This window comes from Nerophis ophidion, linkage group LG01 (assembly GCF_033978795.1).
Source record: "Nerophis ophidion isolate RoL-2023_Sa linkage group LG01, RoL_Noph_v1.0, whole genome shotgun sequence".
Classification (NCBI taxonomy): Eukaryota; Metazoa; Chordata; class Actinopteri; order Syngnathiformes; family Syngnathidae; genus Nerophis; species Nerophis ophidion.
In genome coordinates, this window is record NC_084611.1 from 44,171,216 (window position 1) to 44,193,364 (window position 22,149).

The window sequence follows — 22,149 nt, forward strand, 5'->3', positions numbered from 1 at the left end:
TTAATCATTCAAAGCAATGAATTTAAAAAAAAACCCATCAAATTCTTGGGGATCCAAAAAAGCCCCACTTGTAAAAGTGTTAAAAATAAGTCATGCGTCATTTTATATTTTGATTACTTTGAGATCAACTTCAGATCTTTTAAATCCCTTTTGACATCAAAAAAAGTTTTTGTTTTATATGGCAAAAACACCAAATTTGCAAAAGTTTCCCCCAAAAATATGAAAAAGTGGAATATTTGATGTGAAGTAACTGGATCCTTGTATGAGTCACTAATTCATCACATCGTTGATTTCGATTGATTATTATTTTTGGAGCAATGCCACTTTTAAAGAAAAAGAAACAGCCTGCATGGCAGCTATTGTGAGTTATTAGAGTCAACACTGCAACTTGTTCTCATTGCATTTCACCTTTTATTTCACTCGTTATCTTCATAAAGTGCTGCGGGGTCGGTCAAAAGTTAGCTGTGGGCCACGCTATAGACACCCCTTCTTTACATCAAAACAAAAGAAGACGCTATGTTAAAATTTACACACTTCCGTACTTGTATTACTGTCCAATACATGTGGTCGGTTACACACGGTGTACTATCTACACCAGGGGTGTCTAACCTACAGCCTGCGGGCCGGATTAGGCCCGCGGACAGGTTTTATCCGGTCCGCAATAGGAGTTTGTTAAGTATGAAAATGAGAAAGTATACGTAACGACAAATAAAGATAGAATACTATTAGTCGCACATGTAAATGTAAAAAAAAACCCAACAACATTATGATTTGTACATTTTCAGAATGTGCTTGTTCTATTTCTAAAAAAAGAGAGCCATCTGAAGTTGTCTTTATTTTTAAGTTATCATGCCGTGATTTTACCAGTCCGGACCACTTGGGAGTAGATTTTTCTCATGTGGCCCCCCATCTACAAACCGCGTTTCCATAACAGTTCGGAAATTGTGTTAGATGTAAATATAAACGGAATACAATGATTTGCAAATCATTTTAAACCCATATTCAGTTGAATATGCTACAAAGACAACATATTTGATGTTCAAACTGATAACAATTTTTTTTTTTTTGCAAATAATCATTAACTTTAGAATTTGATGCCAGCAACACGTGACAAAGAAGTTGGGAAAAGTGGCAATAAATACTGATAAAGTTGAGAAATGCTCATCAAACACTTATTTGGAACATCCCACAGGTGTACAGGCTAATTGGGAATAGGTGGGTGCCATGATTGAGTATAAAAACAGCTTCCATGAAATGCTAAGTAATTCACAAACCAGGATGGGGCAAGGGTCACCACTTTGTAAGCAAATTGTCGAACAGTTTTAGAACAACATTTCTCAACGAACTATTGCAAGGAATTTAGGGATTTTACTATCTACGGTCCGTAAAATCATCAAAAGGTTCAAAGAATCTGGAGAAATCACTGCACGTAAGCGATGATATTACAGACCGTTGATCCCTCAGGCGGTCCTGCATCAAAAACAGACATCAATGTGTAAAGGATATCACCACATGGGCTCAGGAACACTTCATAAAACCACTGTCAGTAACTACAGTTGGTTGCTACATCTGTGAGTGCAAGTTTAAACTCTGCTATGCAAAGCAAAACCCATTTATCAACAACACCAAGGAACGCCGCTGGCTTAGCTGGGCCTGAGCTCACCTAAGAGGGACTGATGCAAAGTGGAAAGGTGTTCTGTGGTCTGACGAGTCCACATTTCAAATTATATTTGGAAACTGTGGACGTGGTGTCCTCTGGAACAAAGAGGAAAATTACCATTTGGATTGTTATAGGCGCAAAGCTCAAAAACCAGCATCTGTGATGGTAAGGGCGTGTATTAGTGGCCAAGGCATGGGTAACTTACACATCTGTGAAGGCAACATTATTTCGGAATGGTCCATACAGGTTTTGGAGCAACATATCTTGTCATCCAAGCAACGTTATTATGAACGCCCCTGCTTATTTCAGCAAGACAATTCCAAGCCACTTGTTACAACAACATGGTTTCGTAGTAAAAGAGTGCGGGTACTTTCCTGGCCTGCCTGCAGACCTGTCTCCCTTCGAAAATTTCTGGCGCATTATGAAGCGTAAAATACGCCAGCGGACACCCCGGACTGTTGAATGACTGAAGCTCTACATAAAACAAGAATGGGAAAGAATTCCACTTTCAAAGCTTCAACAATTAGTTTCCTCAGTTCCCAAACATTTATTGAGTGTTGTTAAAAGAAAAAGTGATGTAACACATTGGTGAACATGCCCTTTCCCAACTACTTTGGCACATGTTGCAGCCATGAAATTCTAGGTGAATTATTTTTTGCAAAAAAAGAAAAGGTTTATGAGTTTGAACATCAAATATCTTGTCATTGTAGTACATTCAATTGAATATGGGTTGAAAAGGATTTGCAAATCATTGTATTCGGTTTATATTTACATCTAACACAATTTCCCAACTCATATGGAAACGGGGTTTGTAAAATGAGTTTGACACCCCTGATCTACACTAAGACGAAACACTACATTTGGACATTTTGTACACTTTCCTTGGATGACGACCACAATGATGACTTTGCCTCCTTTTGTCCATTTTGAAACAGGTGATGGCGACCACTCGATGGTTGAATCACCTTTCTTGGCTTGTGGACGGCAACATCCGGGTACTGGCGGCCCACTTCGCGCCAGGCATAGTAAAATTAAGTAAGATACTTACTACACTAGCGACATACTTACTGTATGTGGTAAGTCATATCCTTACCAAGACATTTATTATATGTACAAAGTAAAACACTAAGTGCACGCACTAGAAACAGCCGAGACACAACCACACGTGACGTGCTGACGCCATGACGTCATTTCACGACGAAAGGCGTATGTGCGTGTCAAGTGCGTTGTGACAAATACACAGGGCCCGCTCTAAGATCAAAATAACAAGACCTGAGTGTGTAGAATAACCGAAAAACTGTCTTTATCAGAAGGAAATAAACAAACTGCCGCCATTAGCGTTGCGAGAAAACGCCTTTACTTATACACATGCGCAGTAGAACCATCCGTTCCCAGCATAAGAGCACGTATAGAGTCCAACAACTACAAGCTGTCACTATGGCAACAAAAACAAATACATTTCAGATTGGGACACGCCCTCTCCACGTAAAGCAGGCAAAGTTGTCGTAAAAAAAGGCGGGCTCATTACTAATGAGGCGGGCTTTTCCTCTCTTGTAAATCGTATGCTAATTGTGGCACCGGAAGTTTCACGACAAAATGAATGAAAAATAGAACACTTTAAATTTTAAAAGGTTTTGTCACGTGAATGTGTGTTGTCATGGTGATGATGAACAGCTCTTCTTTTAATTTTCCTGAGGGAACTTTCCTGAAGGAATCAATAAAGTACTATTTATCTATTCCTGGCTGGATGTGAACGATATGTATGTGTGTGTGTGTGTGTGTGTGCGTGCATGTGTGTGCGTGCGTGCGCATGTGCGTGAGTGTTCTTGTATTCCTACCTTTGTTGAGACATCAACAAGGAAAAGTGTCTTCCATATGAGGAGGTGTGAACAAGTGATGACATAAATCATGGTTCCAATAACATTGCATTTTGTGCAGCCCTTTGAGACACTAGTGATTTAGGGCTTTATAAGTAAACATTAATTGATTGATTGATTGATTGATTTAATGGAGAGCCAAATACTAGAGTGCGTGAACATTGCTCCAAATTCAGGATTTTTTTTTGGTGTGAATTTAATGTGCATACAAAAGTAAACATTGACAGGTGCAAAGGCAGCAATTTTCCCGAAAAATCCCGTTGGGTGAACGGCTGATTTTACGACTTCCGATGCTGACGTAAGACAACCCGCGTCCCATATGTGACAATTGGGTTAGGGTGACAGCTGGGTTGTCCAAAGTGTAGCACAGGGGCCATCTGTGGTCCCTGACTCCTTTGTCAACGGCCTTAAAAGCACACCTGCTGGTGAAATCTATCAAAATGAGGGTGGTCCCAAAAAGGAGTGATTTTTCAAATTGACTGTGTGTCGCTTTTAAAAGTGCTCCCCCTCTGGTCAACATATGAAATAACAAGTGTGTGTAAAAATTTGAGGTGCTCCCCCTCTGGCCCACGAATGTAATAACAAGTGTGTGTAAGAAATTGAAATGCGCCCCCTTTGGCCAAAATTAACTACAATGAATAAATAAATATGTATATAGAGACAAACTGTAATAACTTGAAGTAAATAATGGAGATTAAAAACCAATGACCAACAGAAAAACAAAAATTTACTAAAAGCTTAGCTTTCTTATATTTGAATAGTACGTATATATTATTAATGTTGTAAATACACATTTTTAAATATGTAGAAAGGGTAATTCTAAAGAGGGAGGCATTTTTCGGAGGTCTCAAGAAGGTGACATACAAGAATGTGTGTGTGTGTGTGTGTGTGTGTGTGTGTGTGTGTGTGTGTGTGTGTGTGTGTGTGTGTGTTGCGTGTGTGTGTGTGTGTGTGTGTGTCTGTGTGTGTGTGTGTTTGTGCTTGCAAGTAACAATGTGTTTGATAGTAAATTTTGAAAAAAAATGGTTGTAATCAATAAATTGATCCCCATGATATTATTTGCAGGAACTTCGTATTGTGAGGCAGACGCACTAACCCCTCTGCCACCGTGAAGCCCACTATATGAAGTTCCTGCAGTCCTGGGTTCAAATCCAGGCTCGGGATCTTTCTGTGTGGAGTTTGCATGTTCTCCCCGTGAATGCGTGGGTTCCCTCCGGGTACTCCGGCTTCCTCCCACTTCCAAAGACATGCACCTGGGGATAGGTTGATTGGCAACACTTAAATTGGCCCTAGTGTGTGAATGTGAGTGTGAAAGTTGTCTGTCTATCTGTGCTGGCCCTGCGATGAGGTGGCGACTTGTCCAGGGTGTACCCCGCCTTCCGCCCGATTGTAGCTGAGATAGGCGCCAGCGCCCCCCGCGACCCCAAAAGGGAATAAGCGGTAGAAAATGGATGGATGGATGGATGGATGGATATTATTTGCATATTATTCATTACATATAGTGCTGATGAAATGATTGAACGTCTGTTAAGTGTGCAACCCCCCTGGTTCAGTTCCTGCTTCCGGTCAGCTCCAGCCCCGTACCTGGGTCCAATGGAATGAGAGGCATTCATTTTCAATGGGAAAAATGTCCCGGTAAGCCAGTATTCTGGGTAATCTGGGATACCGTATTTTCTTGAATTGCCGTCGGGTATATAGTATGCGCCTGCCTAGAATTACTGCCGGGTCAAACTCGTTTCACAAAATAATTAGCATATGCCTAGAATTTCCGCCGGGTCAAACTCGTCACGTCACGAGTGACACTTCACCTGTCATCATTTTCACAATGGAGGAGGCTGATTTCAATCATTTGAAATTGCATAAAGGGAAGAAGATTAAGAGCTATTCAGTAGGATTTAAAGGCCTACTGAAATGAGATTTTCTTATTTAAACGGGGATAGCAGGTCCATTCTATGTGTCATACTTGATCATTTCGCTATATTGCCATATTTTTGCTGAAAGGATTTAATAGAGAACATCCACGATAAAGTTTGCAACTTTCGGTGCTAAGAGAAAAGCCCTGCCTCTACCGGAAGTCGCAGATGATGACGTCACACGTGTGGGGGCTCCTCACATATTCACATTATTTTTAATGGGAGCCTCCAACAAAAAGTGCTATTCGGACCGAGAAAACGACAATTTCCCCATTAATTTGAGCGAGGATGAAAGATTTGTGTTTGAGGATATTGATAGCGACGGACTAGAAAAAAAAATGATTGAAAAAAAACAAGTTAAAAAAAAAACGCGATTACATTGGGACGGATTCCGATGTTTTTAGAGTCATTTACTACGATAATTCTGGAAAATCCCTTATCTTTCTATTGTGTTGCTCGTGTTTTAGTAAGTTAAATAGTACCTGATAGTCGGAAGGGTGTCTCCACGGGTGTCTTGACACGCAGTGTCTCAGGGGAGTCGACGGCAGCTATGGACGGCACAAGCTTAGCTTTTCTCTGGTAAGAACTGACTTTTTAACCACAATTTTGTCACCGAAACCTGCTGGTTGACATTTGGTAGGGATCCATGTTGGCTTGACCGTGCTCTGATCCATAGGAAAGTTTCACCTCCAGGAATTTTAAACAAGGAATCACCGTGTGTTTGTGTGGCTAAAGGCTAAAGCTTCCCAACTCCATCTTTCTACTGTGACTTCTCCAATATTAATTGAACAAATTGAAAGAGATTCAGCAATACACATCTCCAAAATACTGTGTAATTATGCCGTTAAAGCAGACGACTTTTAGCTGAGTGTGTGTGCAGCGCTCATATTACCAAACAGCCCGTGACGTCACGCATACACGTCATCGTTACACGACGTTTTCAAGACGAAACTCCCGGGAAATTTAAAATTGCAATTTAGTCAACTAAAAAGGCCGTATTGGCATGTGTTGCAATGTTAATATTTCATCATTGATGTATAAACTATCAGACTGCGTGGTGGGTAGTAGTGGGTTTCAGTAGGCCTTTAAGGTCCAAGCTATTGAATATGCTAAAAAGAACAGTAAGCAGCTATGTTTTATTAATATACCGTAGCTGCGTGTGTAAAATATGAGTCATTAAATGACTCCCGCCTCCTGGTGGTAGAGGGCGCTAGTGATCCTTCTTGCGACTACTCGGCTGCAGAAGAAGTGACAACAAACAGCAAGAGTGAGCAGCGTGTGTTTATTTTTTCCTCTCGCTTGCACTTTTAACATGGAGGATTACATATCTAAAATAAAACAGTTTTCTAAACTGGACTTTCAATCGAAGCAGGAGGTAATAAAGGAAGATTTCCATCGAGACAGAGAGCCTTTTAAAACTGAAGAAAGATAAGGAAGACTTTTATAAACAAGTTATCGATGCTTTTGATCAGAAGGAGCTGCGCATGGACTTCATTTATAAGTAAAGGTAAAACCATAATAAAGTTTTTTTATTAAATGTGCTCTTCGTGATGGTATCCTTACATCACACTCAAATTTATAAGCGCAGGCCTAAATTTACCGCATGCCTTTGGTAAACGCCGGAGTTAGAAGAGGTTTTAAATTAATTAGCGCCCCGGCGGCAGTTCAAGGAAATAAGGAAATTTTGTACTTTTTTGGGGGGGTCGCTCATGATTCCTGTAAAATCAATGGTTGTTGTGTAATACTGTAGTTTGAAAAGTCTACCATGTTTTTTCTATGTGCAGCTAACTGTCATGGTCGCTCCTTTTATTGAGTGTGTTGGCGTTTTCCTGTGTTTAGTGTCATAGTTACGGTTTAGCGCTCTTATTTTGTTCGTTTTTTCCTGTTTAGTTTGTGTGTTCCTGCAAGCAGCTTCACTCCCGCCTCAGAGCGTCATTTTCATTTGAAAGTTAAAGTTAAAGTACCAATGATTGTCACACACACACTAGGTGTGGCGAAATTATTCTCTGCATTTGACCCATCACCCTTGATTGTAATTACGACTATTTTGAGGACACTTCTCCTGCTACACCTTTTCACCCGGAAGTCTTTGCTGCGCTCCAACATTCGATCTGCGTAGCCTTCCCTAGCCTTTTTTTCATTGGAGCCAATAAAAATACTTTTCGACCTGCACGTTGCAACCTTCGCTCTCTGCATCTTGGGAACACGCCAAATTATCGCCGACATGCGACCCCAGCGTCACACTCATGATTCCATTCCGATTCTTTGGGAGATGATTCGATCCAACACAATTCCCGACACACACCAATTCTTGCAATGTGTTATTCGGTACTATAATTATAACAACATTTTTAGAAACATGTTACAGGTTATAAAAACTTATTTTGGTGGCAAAGAGATGGCCTAAGAACATGTTTTTAAAAGTAGATTATTATTGAAAACAAAAATATATTTACAGTAGAGAGAAGAAAAATGTTTTCGTGGAGGGTCATATAAAATAATTTTGAAGGTCACATAACATGATGTGGAGGGTCACATAAATTGATTTTGAAGGTCACGTAAAATGACATGGAGGCTCCCAAAATAAATTATTTTGAGGGTCGAATAAAATTAAGTGGACGATCACATAAAATGATTTTAAGGGTCACATAAAATTATGTGGGGGGTCACATAAAATGACAAAAGAGGGTCACATAAAATTATTTTGAAGGTCACATAAAATGATGTGGAGGGTCACAAATGGATTTTGAAGGTCACTTAAAATCATTTTGAAGGTCACATAAAAGAGGTCACAAACTTTGATTTTAAAGGTCACATAAAATGACGTGGAGGCTCACATTAAATTATTTTGAGGGTCAAATAAAATTAAGTGGACGATCACATAAAATGATGTGGTGGGTCACATAAAATCTTGTGGCAGGTCACATAAAATGATGTGGAGGGTCACATAAAATGATTTTGAAGGTCACATAAACATTATTTTGAAGATCACATAAAATGATGTGGAGGGTCACATAAAATTATTTTGAAAGTCACATAGAATTATATGGAGGGTCACGTAAAATGATTTTGAAGGTCACATAAAATGATGTGGAGAGTTCCATAAAATTACGTGGAGGGTCACATAAAAGGATTTTGAAGGTCACATAAAATGAAGTGGAGGGTCAAATCAATTTATTTTGAAGGTCACATAAAATGATGTGGAGGGTCACATAAATTCCTTTCGAAGGTCACATATATACATATGTAAAAGAAGTCACAAACATTGATTTTAAAGGTCACATAAAATGACATGGAGGTTCATATTAAATTATGTTGAGGGTCAAATAAAATTAAGTGGACGATCACATAAAATGATTTCAAGGGTCACATAAAATGACGTGGCGGGTCACATAAAATAATATGGAGGGTCACATAACATGATGTGGAAGTCACATAAAATGATTTTTAAGGTCACATAAAATGGTTTTAAAGGTCACGTAAACATTATTTTGAAGATCACATAAAATTATGTGGAGGTTTACATAAAATGACGTGGAGGGTCACATAAAATTATTTTGAAGGTCACATAAAATGAAGTGGAGGGTCACAATAAAATTACTTTAAAGGTCACATAAAATGATGGGGAGGGTCACATAAATTGATTTTGAAGGTCACATAAAGTAATTTTTGAAGGTCACATAAAAGAGGCCTCAAAAATTGATTTTGAAGGTCACATGACGTAGAGGCTCACATAATAAAATTTAGTGGACGATCACATACAATTATTTTAAGGGTCACATATGCGGTCCTCTCCAAGGTTTCTCATAGTCACTTTCACCGACGTCCCACTGGGGTGAGTTTTTCCTTGCCCTTATGTGGGATCTGTATCGAGGATGTTGTTGTGGTTTGTGCAGCCCTTTGAGACACTTGTGATTTAGGGCTAAATAAACATTGATTGGTTGATTGATTGATAAAATGATGTGGCTGGTCACATAAAAGGAAGTGGCTGGTCACATAAAATGACATTGCGGGTCAAATAAAATGACGTGGCGGGTCACATAAAATGATGTGGAGGGTAACATAAAATGATTTTGAAGGTCACATAAAATGATTTTAAAGGTCACATAAAATAATTTTGAAGATCACATAAAATGACGTGGAGGGTCACATACAATTATGTGGAGGGTCACATAAAATGATGTGGAGGGTCACATAAAATGATTTTGAAGGTCACATAAATTGAAGTGGAGGGTCACATAAAATAATTTTGAAGGTCACATAAAATGATGTGGAGGGTCACATGAAACGATTTTGAAGGTCACATGAATTGAAGTGAAGGGTCACAAAATTATTTTGAAGGCCACATAAAATTATGTGGAGGGTCACATAAAATGATTTGAAGGTCACATAAATTGAAGTGGAGGGTCACATACAATTATTTTGAAGGTCACATAAAATTATGTGGAGGGTCACAAAAAATTATTTCGAAGGTCATATAAAATAATGTTGCTGGTCAAATAAAATGAAGTGGCAGGTCACATAAAATGATGTTGCGGGTCACATAAAAGGAAGTGGAGGGTCACAAAAAATTATTTTGAAGGTCACATTAAATTAAGCGGACGTTTACAAAAAATGATTTTGTAGGTCACATAAAATGATTTTGAAGGTCACATAAGGTCACACTCCTTGCACGCACCCCATGCCAAAATCGGGCGAAAAGTCTGAAATGAAAAAAAAAAGAAAAACATTTTAAAGTGAAAAAGAACGCTTTCTGGAAGTGTAAAAAAACAGAAGCTCAATCATCAAAATATATGAGAGCGAAACATTCAAATTAAGAATGAATACAAATGAATTATTAGAGGCCTGTTGAAACCCACTACTACCGACCACGCAGTCTGATAGTTTATATATCAATGATGAAATCTTAACATTGCAACACATGCCAAAACGGCCTTTTTAGTTTACTAAATTGCAATTTTAAATTTTGCGCGATGTATCCTGTTGAAAACATTGCGGTATGATGACGCGTATGATGACGCGTGCGCGTGACGTCACGGATTGTAGCGGGCATTTTGTTCCAGCCCCGATCCAAGCTATAAGTCTTCTGCTTTAATCGCATAATTACACAGTATTATGGACACCTGTGTTGCTGAATATTTTGCAATTTGTTCAAATAATAATGAAGAAGTCAAAGAAGAAAGATGTGGGTAGAAAGCGGTGTATTGCAGCTGCCTTTAGCAACACAAACACAGCCGGTGTTTCATTTTTTACATTCCCGAAGCTGAAGCTTTACTATGGAACAGAGCGGTCAAGCAAACATGGTTCCCGACCACATGTCAACCGGCAGGTTTCGGTGAGAAAAATTGTGGTAATAAGTGGGCTCTTACCGTAGACATGAGCGGAACTTGTGTCCTCCTGCAGCTGCGGACTCTATTTCCTCCTCCCACCGAAAACAATGGCTGTCACCACACCCGTGGCCACACCCCTCCGACTTTCAGGTACCATATAATCTCACTAAAACACTAGTAACACAATAAGCAGATAAGGGATTTTCCAGAATTATCCTAGTAAATGTGTCTAATAACATTTGAATCACTCCCACTACCCTCACCTTTTTTTTCTTTTCTTCACTCTCACTTTCCTCATCCACAAATCTTTCATCCTCGCTCAAATTAATGGGGGAATCGTCGCTTTCTCGGTCCGTATCGCTCTCGCTGCTGGTGGCCATGATTGTAAACAATGTTCAGATGTGAGGAGCACCACAACCCGTGACGTCACGCGCACACCGTCTGCTACTTCCAGTACAGGCAAGGCTTTTTTATTAGCGACCAAAAGTTGCGAACTTTATCGTCGATGTTCTCTACTAAATCCTTTCAGCAAAAATATGGCAATATTGCGAAATTATCAAGTATGACACATAGAATGGACCTGCTATCCCCGTTTAAATAAGAAAATCTCATTTCAGTAGGCCTTTAATGTGACTCAAAATGATATGCAGCCTTAAAATGATGTTTGCACTGATTTTTATTGTATTTATTTTTCAAATGTCCACATCAAAACTTGAACCTTTAGCTCGAAAGTTAATTCAAAGTCCACCGAGTTGAGCCGAGTGATCGTGGGGCCAGTGTAGTGCCAGACGCTATGAACCCTCTGTCATTCATTATTTTTCATTCCGTGGCAACAGGCAGCAGCCCACGAAGAGGCGGGGCTTCCCGCTCCCCTGCTCCCTGATAGGGCGCACCTCTGGCACGTCACTCTCGTCCGCCTCTCTGATTGGCTGAAGCTAAAAAAAGCAGAGCCCCGCCCCCACATGAAGCCACCTGTCTCCTGATGTGGAGCCAGCGAGCCAAGGGCCAATCAGAGGCCAGCTCTTTGGCAGGCAACTTCCGCGTCCGGGTGTTGTTCAAGACCCCTAAACGTGGCAGAGAACGGTCGTTTAAAACCGTGGCACGACGCGAACAGGATTTAAATATTGCATCCTGAACATAGTAAATAGTGGTAATAGTAACATATTAACAACGAATCGAGGAGAACATAAGAGGTCCTGAAACGCTACTGTAGATTTTGCAACACTTTTAAACGCCCCTCCACGTTCAACGTTGTGAACGCCCTCTCTCGCCGGCCGACTCTTCCTTTGCCAGCAGCACTGAAGAAGCTCCAGTCCAGCTCTGCTCACCGTCAGATCGCCTGGCTTAGCGGACCAGCTTTGCAGCGAACATGTCCAAAGACACGGAAGGGAAGAGCGAGAAGATCATGGACGTGGAGAACAAGGTGCTGTGGTTCCCGGACTCCAAGAGGGACACGCAGATGGACAAGTTCCGGATGCAGGTCAATGCGGAACATGGGCTTCACCTGGGTCAGTCAGTACACAACAATATTCATCTTAAGTAGTATCTTTAACACTATATGGACTTTGCTCTGACTGCCTAGTGCTAAATAAGTAGGTTAGTGCTTGAGTGCAAGGAAATACTGCACAATAAATAGTTTATAGTGCTAAATAAGTAGGTTAGTGCATGAATGCAAGGACATACTGCAAAATAAATAGTTTATAGTGCTAAATAAGTAGGTTAGTGCTTGAATGCAAGGACATACTGCAAAATAAATAGTTTATAGTGCTAAATAAGTAGGTTAGTGCATGAATGCAAGGACATACTACAAAATAAATAGTTTATAGTGCTAAATAAGTAGGTTAGTGTTTGAGTGCAAGGACATACTGCACAATAAATAGTTTATAGTGCTAAATAAGTAGGTTAGTGCATGAATGCAAGGACATACTGCAAAATAAATAGTTTATAGTGCTAAATAAGTAGGTTAGTGCTTGAATGCAAGGACATACTGCAAAATAAATAGTTTATAGTGCTAAATAAGTAGGTTAGTGCATGAATGCAAGGACATACTACAAAATAAATAGTTTATAGTGCTAAATAAGTAGGTTAGTGCTTGAGTGCAAGGAAATACTGCACAATAAATAGTTTATAGTGCTAAATAAGTAGGTTAGTGCATGAATGCAAGGACATACTGCAAAATAAATAGTTTATAGTGCTAAATAAGTAGGTTAGTGCTTGAATGCAAGGACATACTGCAAAATAAATAGTTTATAGTGCTAAATAAGTAGGTTAGTGCATGAATGCAAGGACATACTACAAAATAAATAGTTTATAGTGCTAAATAAGTAGGTTAGTGTTTGAGTGCAAGGACATACTGCAAAATAAATAGTTTATAGTGCTAAATAAGTAGGTTAGTGCATGAATACTAGGACATACTACAAAATAAATAGTTTATAGTGCTAAATAAGTAGGTTAGTGCATGAATGCAAGGACATATTGCAAAATAAATAGTTTATAGTGCTAAATAAGTAGGTTAGTGCTTGAATGCAAGGACATACTGCAAAATAAATAGTTTATAGTGCTAAATAAGTAGGTTAGTGCTTGAATGCAAGGACAAACTGCAAAATAAATAGTTTATAGTGCTAAATAGGTAGGTTATAGTGCTTGAAAACTAGGATATACTGCAAAATAATGATCTTATAGTCTTAAAAGAGTAGGTTATAGGGCTAAACAAGCAGTAACTAGAAAATACTGCCAAATAAATAGTTTATAGTGCTAAATAGGTAGGTTATAGTGCTTGAAAACTAGGATATACTGCAAAATAATGATCTTATAGGCCTAAATAAGTAGGTTATAGGCTAAACATGTGATGACTCTTCTTCGGCATGGTAATGCCGGTGTGGTTTTCCCGTGGATGCGTCGAAGCAGAACACAGCATAGGTAAGATAAAGGGTATTTATTTAATAACAAAAGGCTATGAACAAAACACTGATGTAAAGGGATAAGGTAAACAAAAGACGCTAGCGTGAAAGCTAGGATAAAACACAAGGAAAACTAAAACTTGGTACAAGGACACAAAAGAGTAAACAAAAACATTCAGCATGAAAGCTGGAAAATAAAGTGGCTTAGCGTGAGAGCTAGCGAGAAAATACATACATAGAATGATGAGAGTCGTCACTGTTGCGCGTGGGCAAATTAGGATCCGAGAGTCAGTGAACAGAAAAGGTGAGCTTAAATAGGAGGGTGATAATTATTAGCAGGTGTGCGGGGCGAGACTAGCAGGTGGACTGATGAGTGACCATGGTGACAAAGCAAACAGGAAATAAGGAGTCGGAGAAATATACAAAATAGAAAAATAAATAGTGTAGATCTGAGCAGCAGATCGCAACAAAACAAGCATTAACTAGGAAATGCTGCCAAATAAATAGCTTATAGTGCTAAATTAAGAAAACTAGGATATACTGCAAAATAATTATCTTATAGTGCTAAATACATAGGTTACAGTGCTTGAAAACTAGGATATACTGCAAAATAATTATCTTATAGTGCTAAATACATAGGTTACAGTGCTTGAAAACTAGGATATACTGCAAAATAATGATCTTATAGTACTAAATAAGTAGGTGAAAATGCTTAACAAGCACTAACCAGGATATACTGCAAAATAAATATCAATCAATCAATTTTTATTTATATAGCCCTAAATCACAAGTGTCTCAAAGGGCTGCACAAGCCACAACGACATCCTCGGTAGAGCCCACATAAGGGCAAGGAAAAACTCACACCCAATGGGACGTCGGTGACAGTGACAACGATGTCTATGAGAAACTTTGGAGGACCGCATATGTGGGCCGAAAGTAATGGATGTCGCGCGGGTTTAACATGATATTGTGAAAGTCCAATCCATTGTGGATCTAACATAACAGTGAGAGTCCAGTCCAAAGTGGATCCAATATAGTAGCGAGAGTCCCGTCCAAAGTGGAGCCAGCAGGAGACCATCCCAAGCGGAGGTGGATCAGCAGCGCAGAGATGTCCCCAACCGATACACAGGCGAGCGGTCCATCCTGGGTCCCGACTCTGGACGAGTGGTTCATCCTGGGTCCCGACTCTGGACAGCCAGTACTTCATTCATGGCCACTAGACCTGTGTCCGCCCCCCCCTCCACAAGGGAGAGGGGGTCAGAGGAGAAAAAGAAAAACGGCAGATCAATTGGTCTAAAAAGGAGGTCTATTTAAAGGCTAGAGTATACAAATGAGTTTTAAGATGAGACGTAAATGCTTCTACTGAGGTGTACTGGAGCCCGAACGGAAAACGCTCTATAGCCCGCTGACTTTTTTTGGGCTCTGGGAATCACTAATAAGCCGGAGTCCTTTGAACGCAGATTTCTTGCCGGGACATATGGTACAATACAATCGGCAAGATAGGCTGGAGCTAGACTGTGTAGTATTTTATACCTAAGTAGTAAAACCTTAAAGTCACGTCTTAAGTGCACAGGAAGCCAGTGCAGGTGAGCCAGTGTAGGTATATATATACAGTATATATAGGTATATAAGTATATAAAGGTATATACAGTATAGGCGTAATATGATCGAAACTTTCTTGTTCTTGTCAAAAGTCTAGCAGCCGCATTTTGTACCAACTGTAATCTTGTAATGCTAGACATGGAGAGACCCCAAAATAATAGGTTACAGTCATGGAGACGAGACATAACAAACGCATAGATAATGATCTCAGCGTCGCTAGTGGACAAAATGGAGCAAATTTTAACGATATTACGGAGATGAAAGAAGGCCGTCTTAGTAACATTCTTAATGTGTGACTCAAAAGGAGAGAGTTGGATGGAAGATAATACCCAGATTCTTTACCTAGTCGCCTTGTTTAATTGTTTGGTTGTCAAATGTTAAAGATGTATTATTAAATAGAGGTCGGTGTCTAGCAGAACCGATAATCAGCATTTCCGTTTCCTTGGCGTTGAGTTGCAAAAAGTTAGCGGACATCCATTGTTTAATTTCATTAAGACACGCCTCCAGCTGACTACAATCCAGCGTGTTGGTCAGCTTTAGGGGCATGTAGAGTTGGGTGTCATCAGTATAACAGTGAAAGCTAACACCGTATTTGCGTATGATGTCACTTAGCACATTAAGCTGTACCTTGTACATTGTTATTGAAAAGTAGCATGCAGGTGTACCTTATACATGGTTATTGAAAAGTAGCATGCCGATGTACCTTGTACATTGTTATTGAAAAGTAGCATGCAGGTGTACCTTATACATGGTTATTGAAGAGTAGCATGCAGCTCTACCTTGTACATTGTTATTGAAAAGTAGCACGCAGGTGTACCTTATACATTGTTATTGAGAAGTAGCATGCAGGTGTACCTTGTACATTGTTATTGAAAAGTAGCATACAGGTGTACCTTGTACATTGTTATTGAAAAGTACCATGCAGGTGTACCTTGTACATTGTTATTGAAAAGTAGTATAAAGGTGTACCTCGTACATTGTTATTGAAAAGTACCATGCAGGTGTACCTTGTACATTGTTATTGAAAAGTAGTATAAAGGTGTACCTCGTACATTGTTATTGAAAAGTAGCATGCAGGTGTACCTTGTACATTGTTATTGAAAATTAGCATGCAGATGTACCTCGTACATTGTTATTGAAAAGTAGCATGCAGATGTACCTTGTACATTGTTATTGAAAAGTAGTATAAAGGTGTACCTCGTACATTGCTATTGAAAAGTAGCATGCAGGTGTACCTTGTACATTGTTATTGAAAAGTAGCATGCAGGTGCACTGCGTACATTGTTATTGAAAAATAGCATGCAGTTGTACCTTGTACATTGTTATTGAAAAATAGCATGCAGGTGTAACTTGTACATCGTTATTGAGAAGTAGTATAAAGGTTTACCTTGTACATTGCTATTGAAAAGTAGCATTTAGGTGTACCTTGTACATTGCTATTGAAAAGTAGCATTTAGGTGTACCTTGTACATTGTTATTGAAAAGTAGTATAAAGGTGTACCTCGTACATTGTTAATGAAAAGTAACAGGCAGGTGTACCTTGTACATTGTTATTGAAAAGTAGCATGCAGATTTACCTTGTACATTGTTATATATAAAGTAGTATAAATATGTACCTGGTATATTGTTATTGAAAAGTAGCATGCAGGTGTACCTTGTACATTGGTATTGAAAAGTAGTATAAAAGTGTACCTTGTACATTGTTATTGAAAAGTAGCATGCAGGTGTACTTTGTACATTGTTATTGAAAAGTAGCAGGCAGGTGTACCTTGTACATAGTTATTGAAAAGTAGTATAAAGGTTTACCTTGTACATTGTTATTGAAAAGTAGCATGCAGGTGTACCTTGTACATTGTTATTGAAAAGTAGTATAAAGTTGTACCTTGTACATTGTTATTAAAAAGTAGCATGCAGGTGTACCTTGTACATTGTTATTGAAAAAGTAGCATTAAGGTGTACCTTGTACATTGTTATTGAAAAGTAGTATAAAGGTGTACCTCGTACATTGTTAGTGAAGAGTAGTATAAAGGTGTACCTCGTACATTGTCATTGAAAAGTAGTATAAAGATGTACCTTGTACATTGTTATTGAAAAGTAGCATGCAGGTGTACCTCATACATTGTTATTGAAAAATAGCATGCAGGTGTACCTTGAACATTGTTATTGAAAAATTGCTTGCAGGTGTACTTTGTACATTGTTATTGAGAAGTAGTATAAAGGTGTACCTTGTACATTGTTATTGAAAAGTAGCATGCAGGTGTAACTTGTACATTGTTATTGAAAAGTAGTATAAAGGTGTTATTAAAAAGTAGCATGCAGGTGTACATCGTACATTGTTATTAAAAAGTATTATAAAGATGTACCTTGTACATTGTTATTGAAAAGTAGTACAAAGGTGTACCTCGTACATTGTTATTGAAAAGCAGTATAAAAGTGTACCTCGTACATTGTTATTGAAAAGTAGCATGCGGTGTACCTCGTACATTATTAAAAAGTATTATAAAGGTGTACCTCGTACATTGTTATTGAAAGGTAGTACAAAGGTGTACCTCGTACATTGTTATTGAAAAGCAGTATAAAAGTGTACCTTGTACATTGTTATTGAAAAGTAGCATGCAGGTGTACCTTGTTTATTGATATTAAAAAGTATTATAAAGATGTACCTTGTACATTGTTATTGAAAAGTAGTATAAAGAGGTACATTGTTATTGAAAAGTAGCATGCAGGTGTACCTTGTACATTGTATTGAAAAGCATGCAGGTTTACCTCGTACATTGTTATTGAAAAATAGCATGCAGGTGTACCTTGTACATTGTTATTGAAAAATAGCCTGCAGGTGTACCTTGTACATTGTTATTGAGAAGTAGTATAAAGTTGTACCTTGTACATTGTTATTGAAAAGTAGCATGCAGGTGTACCTTATACATTGTTATTGAAAAGTAGCATGCATGTGTACCTTGTACATTGTTATTGAAAAGTAGTATAAAGGTGTACCTCGTACATTGTTATTGAAAAGTAGCAGGCAGGTGTACCTTGTACATTGTTATTGAAAAGTAGTATAAAGAGGTACCTTGTACATTGTTATTGAAAAGTAGCATGCAGGTGTACCTTGTACTTTGTTATTGAAAAGTAGCATGCAGGTGTACCTTATATATTCTTATTGAAAAGTAGCATGCAGGTGTACCTTATACATTCTTTTTGAAAAGTAGGATGCAGGTGTACCTCCATAGACGATGATGTTTGTTTGTGTCACTAGTCAACTACAACGACTTGTACCAGTGGTCCGTGGACTGCTACCCAGACTTTTGGGCACATGTGTGGAGCTTCTGTGGCCTCGTCAGCTCCAAAAGATACGAAGAGGTGAGTGTATCTTCTCTCAGATTGAACATCATCCATGTTTGAAATATTTCATGACAACTTCTTCCATCAGGAAACACTAATGATGTGTTGCAGCATCAAAGTGTGACCGCGATAGAAGGATTTAAAAAGAATGCTGTACAGGCAGTGTCAGGGCACATTTGTCATCCTGATTCATATTCATTCCAAATCTAAATCGATTAATAATTAAAAAAATATTGAAAACTATTTAAAAAAAAAAATAGTAACACATTTAAGCAAAACACATTCCTAAACCATCTCCATCATTTTTCAACCATCTCTTCTGAGCAGCCCAGGTTAAAATTGGTCCTATTGTTTTAAATACAAATTGAACGGAAATAAAAATCTACGTACGACTTTATAGGCGTATTTTTCCTGATAAATAAAAATAAATGAGTTTAGGATGAATGATATCAGACAGCATGTTATTCATTTAATAATAAAAATAAAGAATTCAGCGTGAATGATATCAGATAAAGTGTTATTCATTATGTATCAAATGATACATTTAAGATACTCGATATCATATACTGTGTTATAATTTAAACAATAAAAATAATCATTTTAGGACAAATTACATCAAATGCTCTTGATAATCATTTAACAATAAAAAATTTTGAATTCAGGATAAATTATATCAGATATGGTGTTAATTATTAAACATTAAAAATAAGGAATTCAGGATAAATGATATGGGATAGTGTGTTTGTCATTAAACAATACAAAATAATGGAGCTGTTTGGCCACAATACCCAGCAATATGTTTGGAGGAGAAAAGGTGAGGCCTTTAATCCCAGGAATACCATACCTACCGTCAAGCATGGTGGTGGTAGTATTATGCTCTGGGCCTGTTTTGCTGCCAATGGAACTGCTGCTTTAAATGGGACAATGAAAAAGGAAGATTGCCTCCAAATTCTTCTGGACAAGCCACAATCATCAGCCCGGAGGTTGGGTCTTGGGTGCCGTTGAGTGTTCCAACAGGACAATGACCCAAACACACCTCAAAAGTGGTAAAATAATGTCTAAATCAGGCTAGAATGAAGGTTTTAGAATGGCCTTCCCAAAGTCCTGACTTAAACGTGTGGACAATGCTCAAGAAACAAGTCCATGTCAGAAAACCAACACATTTAGCTGAACTTAAACAATTTGGTCAAGAGGAGTGGTCAAAAATTCAAGCAGAAGCTTGTGGGTGGCTACCAAAAGTGCTTTATTGCAGTTAAACTTGCCAAAGGACATGTAAGCAAATATTAACATTGCTGTACGTATACTTTTGACCCTCACATTTTCAGTAGAGCCATAATAAATTCATAAAAGAAGCAAACTTCATGAATATTTTTTTGTGAGCAACAAGTATGTGCTCCAATCACGACATTACAACGAATTAAGAGTTGTAGAAAGTATTGGAAACTCAAGACAGCCATGACATGATGTTCTTTACAAGTGTATGCAAACTTTTGACCACGACTGTACATAATATCACAATAATTGTTATGTACAGAGAAGGGAAGGAGGCGACAACCAGGGCAGAACTGCGGTTTTTAAGGTTTATTTTAAATCTTTGATGAATACGTGGCGTGTGTATGCTACTCTATGTGAATGAATGTGGACTACCGTATTTCCTTGAATTGCCGCCGGGGCGCTAATGAATTTAAAACCTCTTCTCGCTCCGGCGTTTACCAAAGGCATGCGGTAAAGGCAACCATGCGCTAATTATTTTAAAACCTCTTCTCACTCCGGCGCTTACCAAAGGCATGCGGTAAATTTAGTCCTGCGCTTAAAAAATTGAGTGCGATGTAAAAATACCATCATGAAAAGCACGTTTGATAAAAAAAACGTTATTACGGTCTTACCTTTACTTATAAATGAAGTCCATGCGCAGCTCCTTCTGATCAAAAGCATCAATAACTTGTTTATAGAAGTCTTCCTTATCTTTCTTCAGTTTTAAAAGTCTCTCTGTCTTGATGGAGATCTTCCTTTATTATCTCCTGCTTCGATTGAAAGTCCAGTTTAGAAAACTGTTTTATTTTAGATATGTAATCCCACATGTTAAAACTGCAAGCGAGAGGAAAAAATAAACGATCGCTGCTCACTCTTGCTGCTTGTTGTCACTTCTTCTGCGGCCGAGTAGTCGCAAGAATGATCACGAGCGCCCTCTACCACCAGGAGGCGGGAGTCATTTAATGACTCATATTTGACACACGCAGCTACAGTATATTAATGAAACATAGCTGCTTACTGTTCTTTTTAGCATATTCAATAGCTTGGACCTTAAGACCTACTGAATAGCTCTTAATCTTCTTCCCTTTATGCGATTTCAAATGATTGAAATCAGCCTCCTCCATTTTGAAAATGATAACATGTGAAGTGTCACTCGTGACGTGATGAGTTTGACCCGGCGGCAATTCTAGGCATATGCTAATTATTTGGCGAAACGAGTTTGACTTGGCGGAAATTCTAGACATGCGCTAATAAAAATAATATTTTGCGAAACGAGTTTGACCCGGCGTTAATCCTGAGCCGGCGGTAATACTAAGCATGCGCTAATTTTTTTGCGAAACGAGTTTGACCCGGCCGGAATTTTTAGGCAGGCGCATACTATATACCCGGCGGCAATTCAAGGAAATACGGTAGGTGTAAAATTAATAATGTAAATGTTACCAAGGGTTGTTGTCTGTGAGCGTTGATTGTATCTTTCGTCGAATCACAAGGGGCAAAGCGAGGAGGCAGTTCGTAGGCATGAGCGAGGCAGCATGGTCTGGGTCCGAGCAGGGTTGGTCGTAGATCGAGGAGGGCAGTCAGGAATCCGGATGAATGTCGAGTGACTCGGCACAATTACGGAAAACAGGGGAATCACTGTGAAAAAACACAAAGGGACATGAACCAGGGAGACACGGAGTGAGAGAGAGGGCAGAGCAAAAGCAAGGAAATCACGGGGAAGGGAATGCCAGACGTGATGCTTACGGGAAGGTTAGCGACGTTCTGGCAAAGGTTCCTCGGGTTTGCTGGTCTTTATGCCGCTCCCTTTCATCAAGTCCAGGTGTGTTGATTCTTGGTTGAGTGCAGGCTCGTGTCTGCGGGGGCGTGCTGCGCTCAGCCCAAGCGGGGGCGTGTCTGAGCACGCTGTCAGCCGCGGCGCGTCTTGGTGCGCTGTCAGCAGAGGCGCCCGCAGCTCCAGCCGCTGAGGAAACGCGGGTTCGACTCAGCGTCATGACAATAATAGTCATAATTAAAGCTGCAAGCAGCGATGGGCGGGACCGCTTGGGCTGCTGCCCCCGCAACCCAAGCCCAGATAAACGGTAGAAGATGGATGGATGGATTATTACACAGAGAAAAAGTTGTACACACATGTGTTATACATCAGTCTCATAGTAATAACAGTTTTAAAGTGGCTTGGGCATTTTATAAGGACGCCTTGGTGCTGCCATTTTGAGAGACTCTAATGCATTGTGAACAGAGTGGAGCTTTTGTATTGAAGGGGGAATAGCAAAC

General features: G+C 39.1%; 2 protein-coding genes across 7 annotated transcripts in view; one reads left to right on the forward strand and one right to left on the reverse strand.

The window, feature by feature from the left end:
• Positions 1 to 3,071, reverse strand: part of LOC133555214 (zinc finger CCCH domain-containing protein 13-like) — a 55,510-nt gene extending 52,439 nt beyond the window's left edge. For all 6 annotated transcript variants that reach the window (XM_061904824.1, XM_061904834.1, XM_061904817.1 and 3 more), the window contains exon 1: positions 2,542 to 3,071. In XM_061904824.1, the coding sequence (XP_061760808.1) occupies positions 2,542 to 2,585 (44 nt within the window). In that variant the 5' untranslated portion in view covers positions 2,586 to 3,071. The remainder of the gene's footprint in view (positions 1 to 2,541) is intronic.
• Positions 3,072 to 11,866: 8,795 nt separating this feature from the next.
• aacs (acetoacetyl-CoA synthetase) overlaps positions 11,867 to 22,149 on the forward strand; it is a 78,177-nt gene continuing 67,894 nt past the window's right edge. The window contains exons 1-2 of the mRNA XM_061904852.1: positions 11,867 to 12,288; positions 18,539 to 18,642. Of these exons, the coding sequence (XP_061760836.1) occupies positions 12,150 to 12,288; positions 18,539 to 18,642 (243 nt within the window). The 5' untranslated portion in view covers positions 11,867 to 12,149. The remainder of the gene's footprint in view (positions 12,289 to 18,538; positions 18,643 to 22,149) is intronic.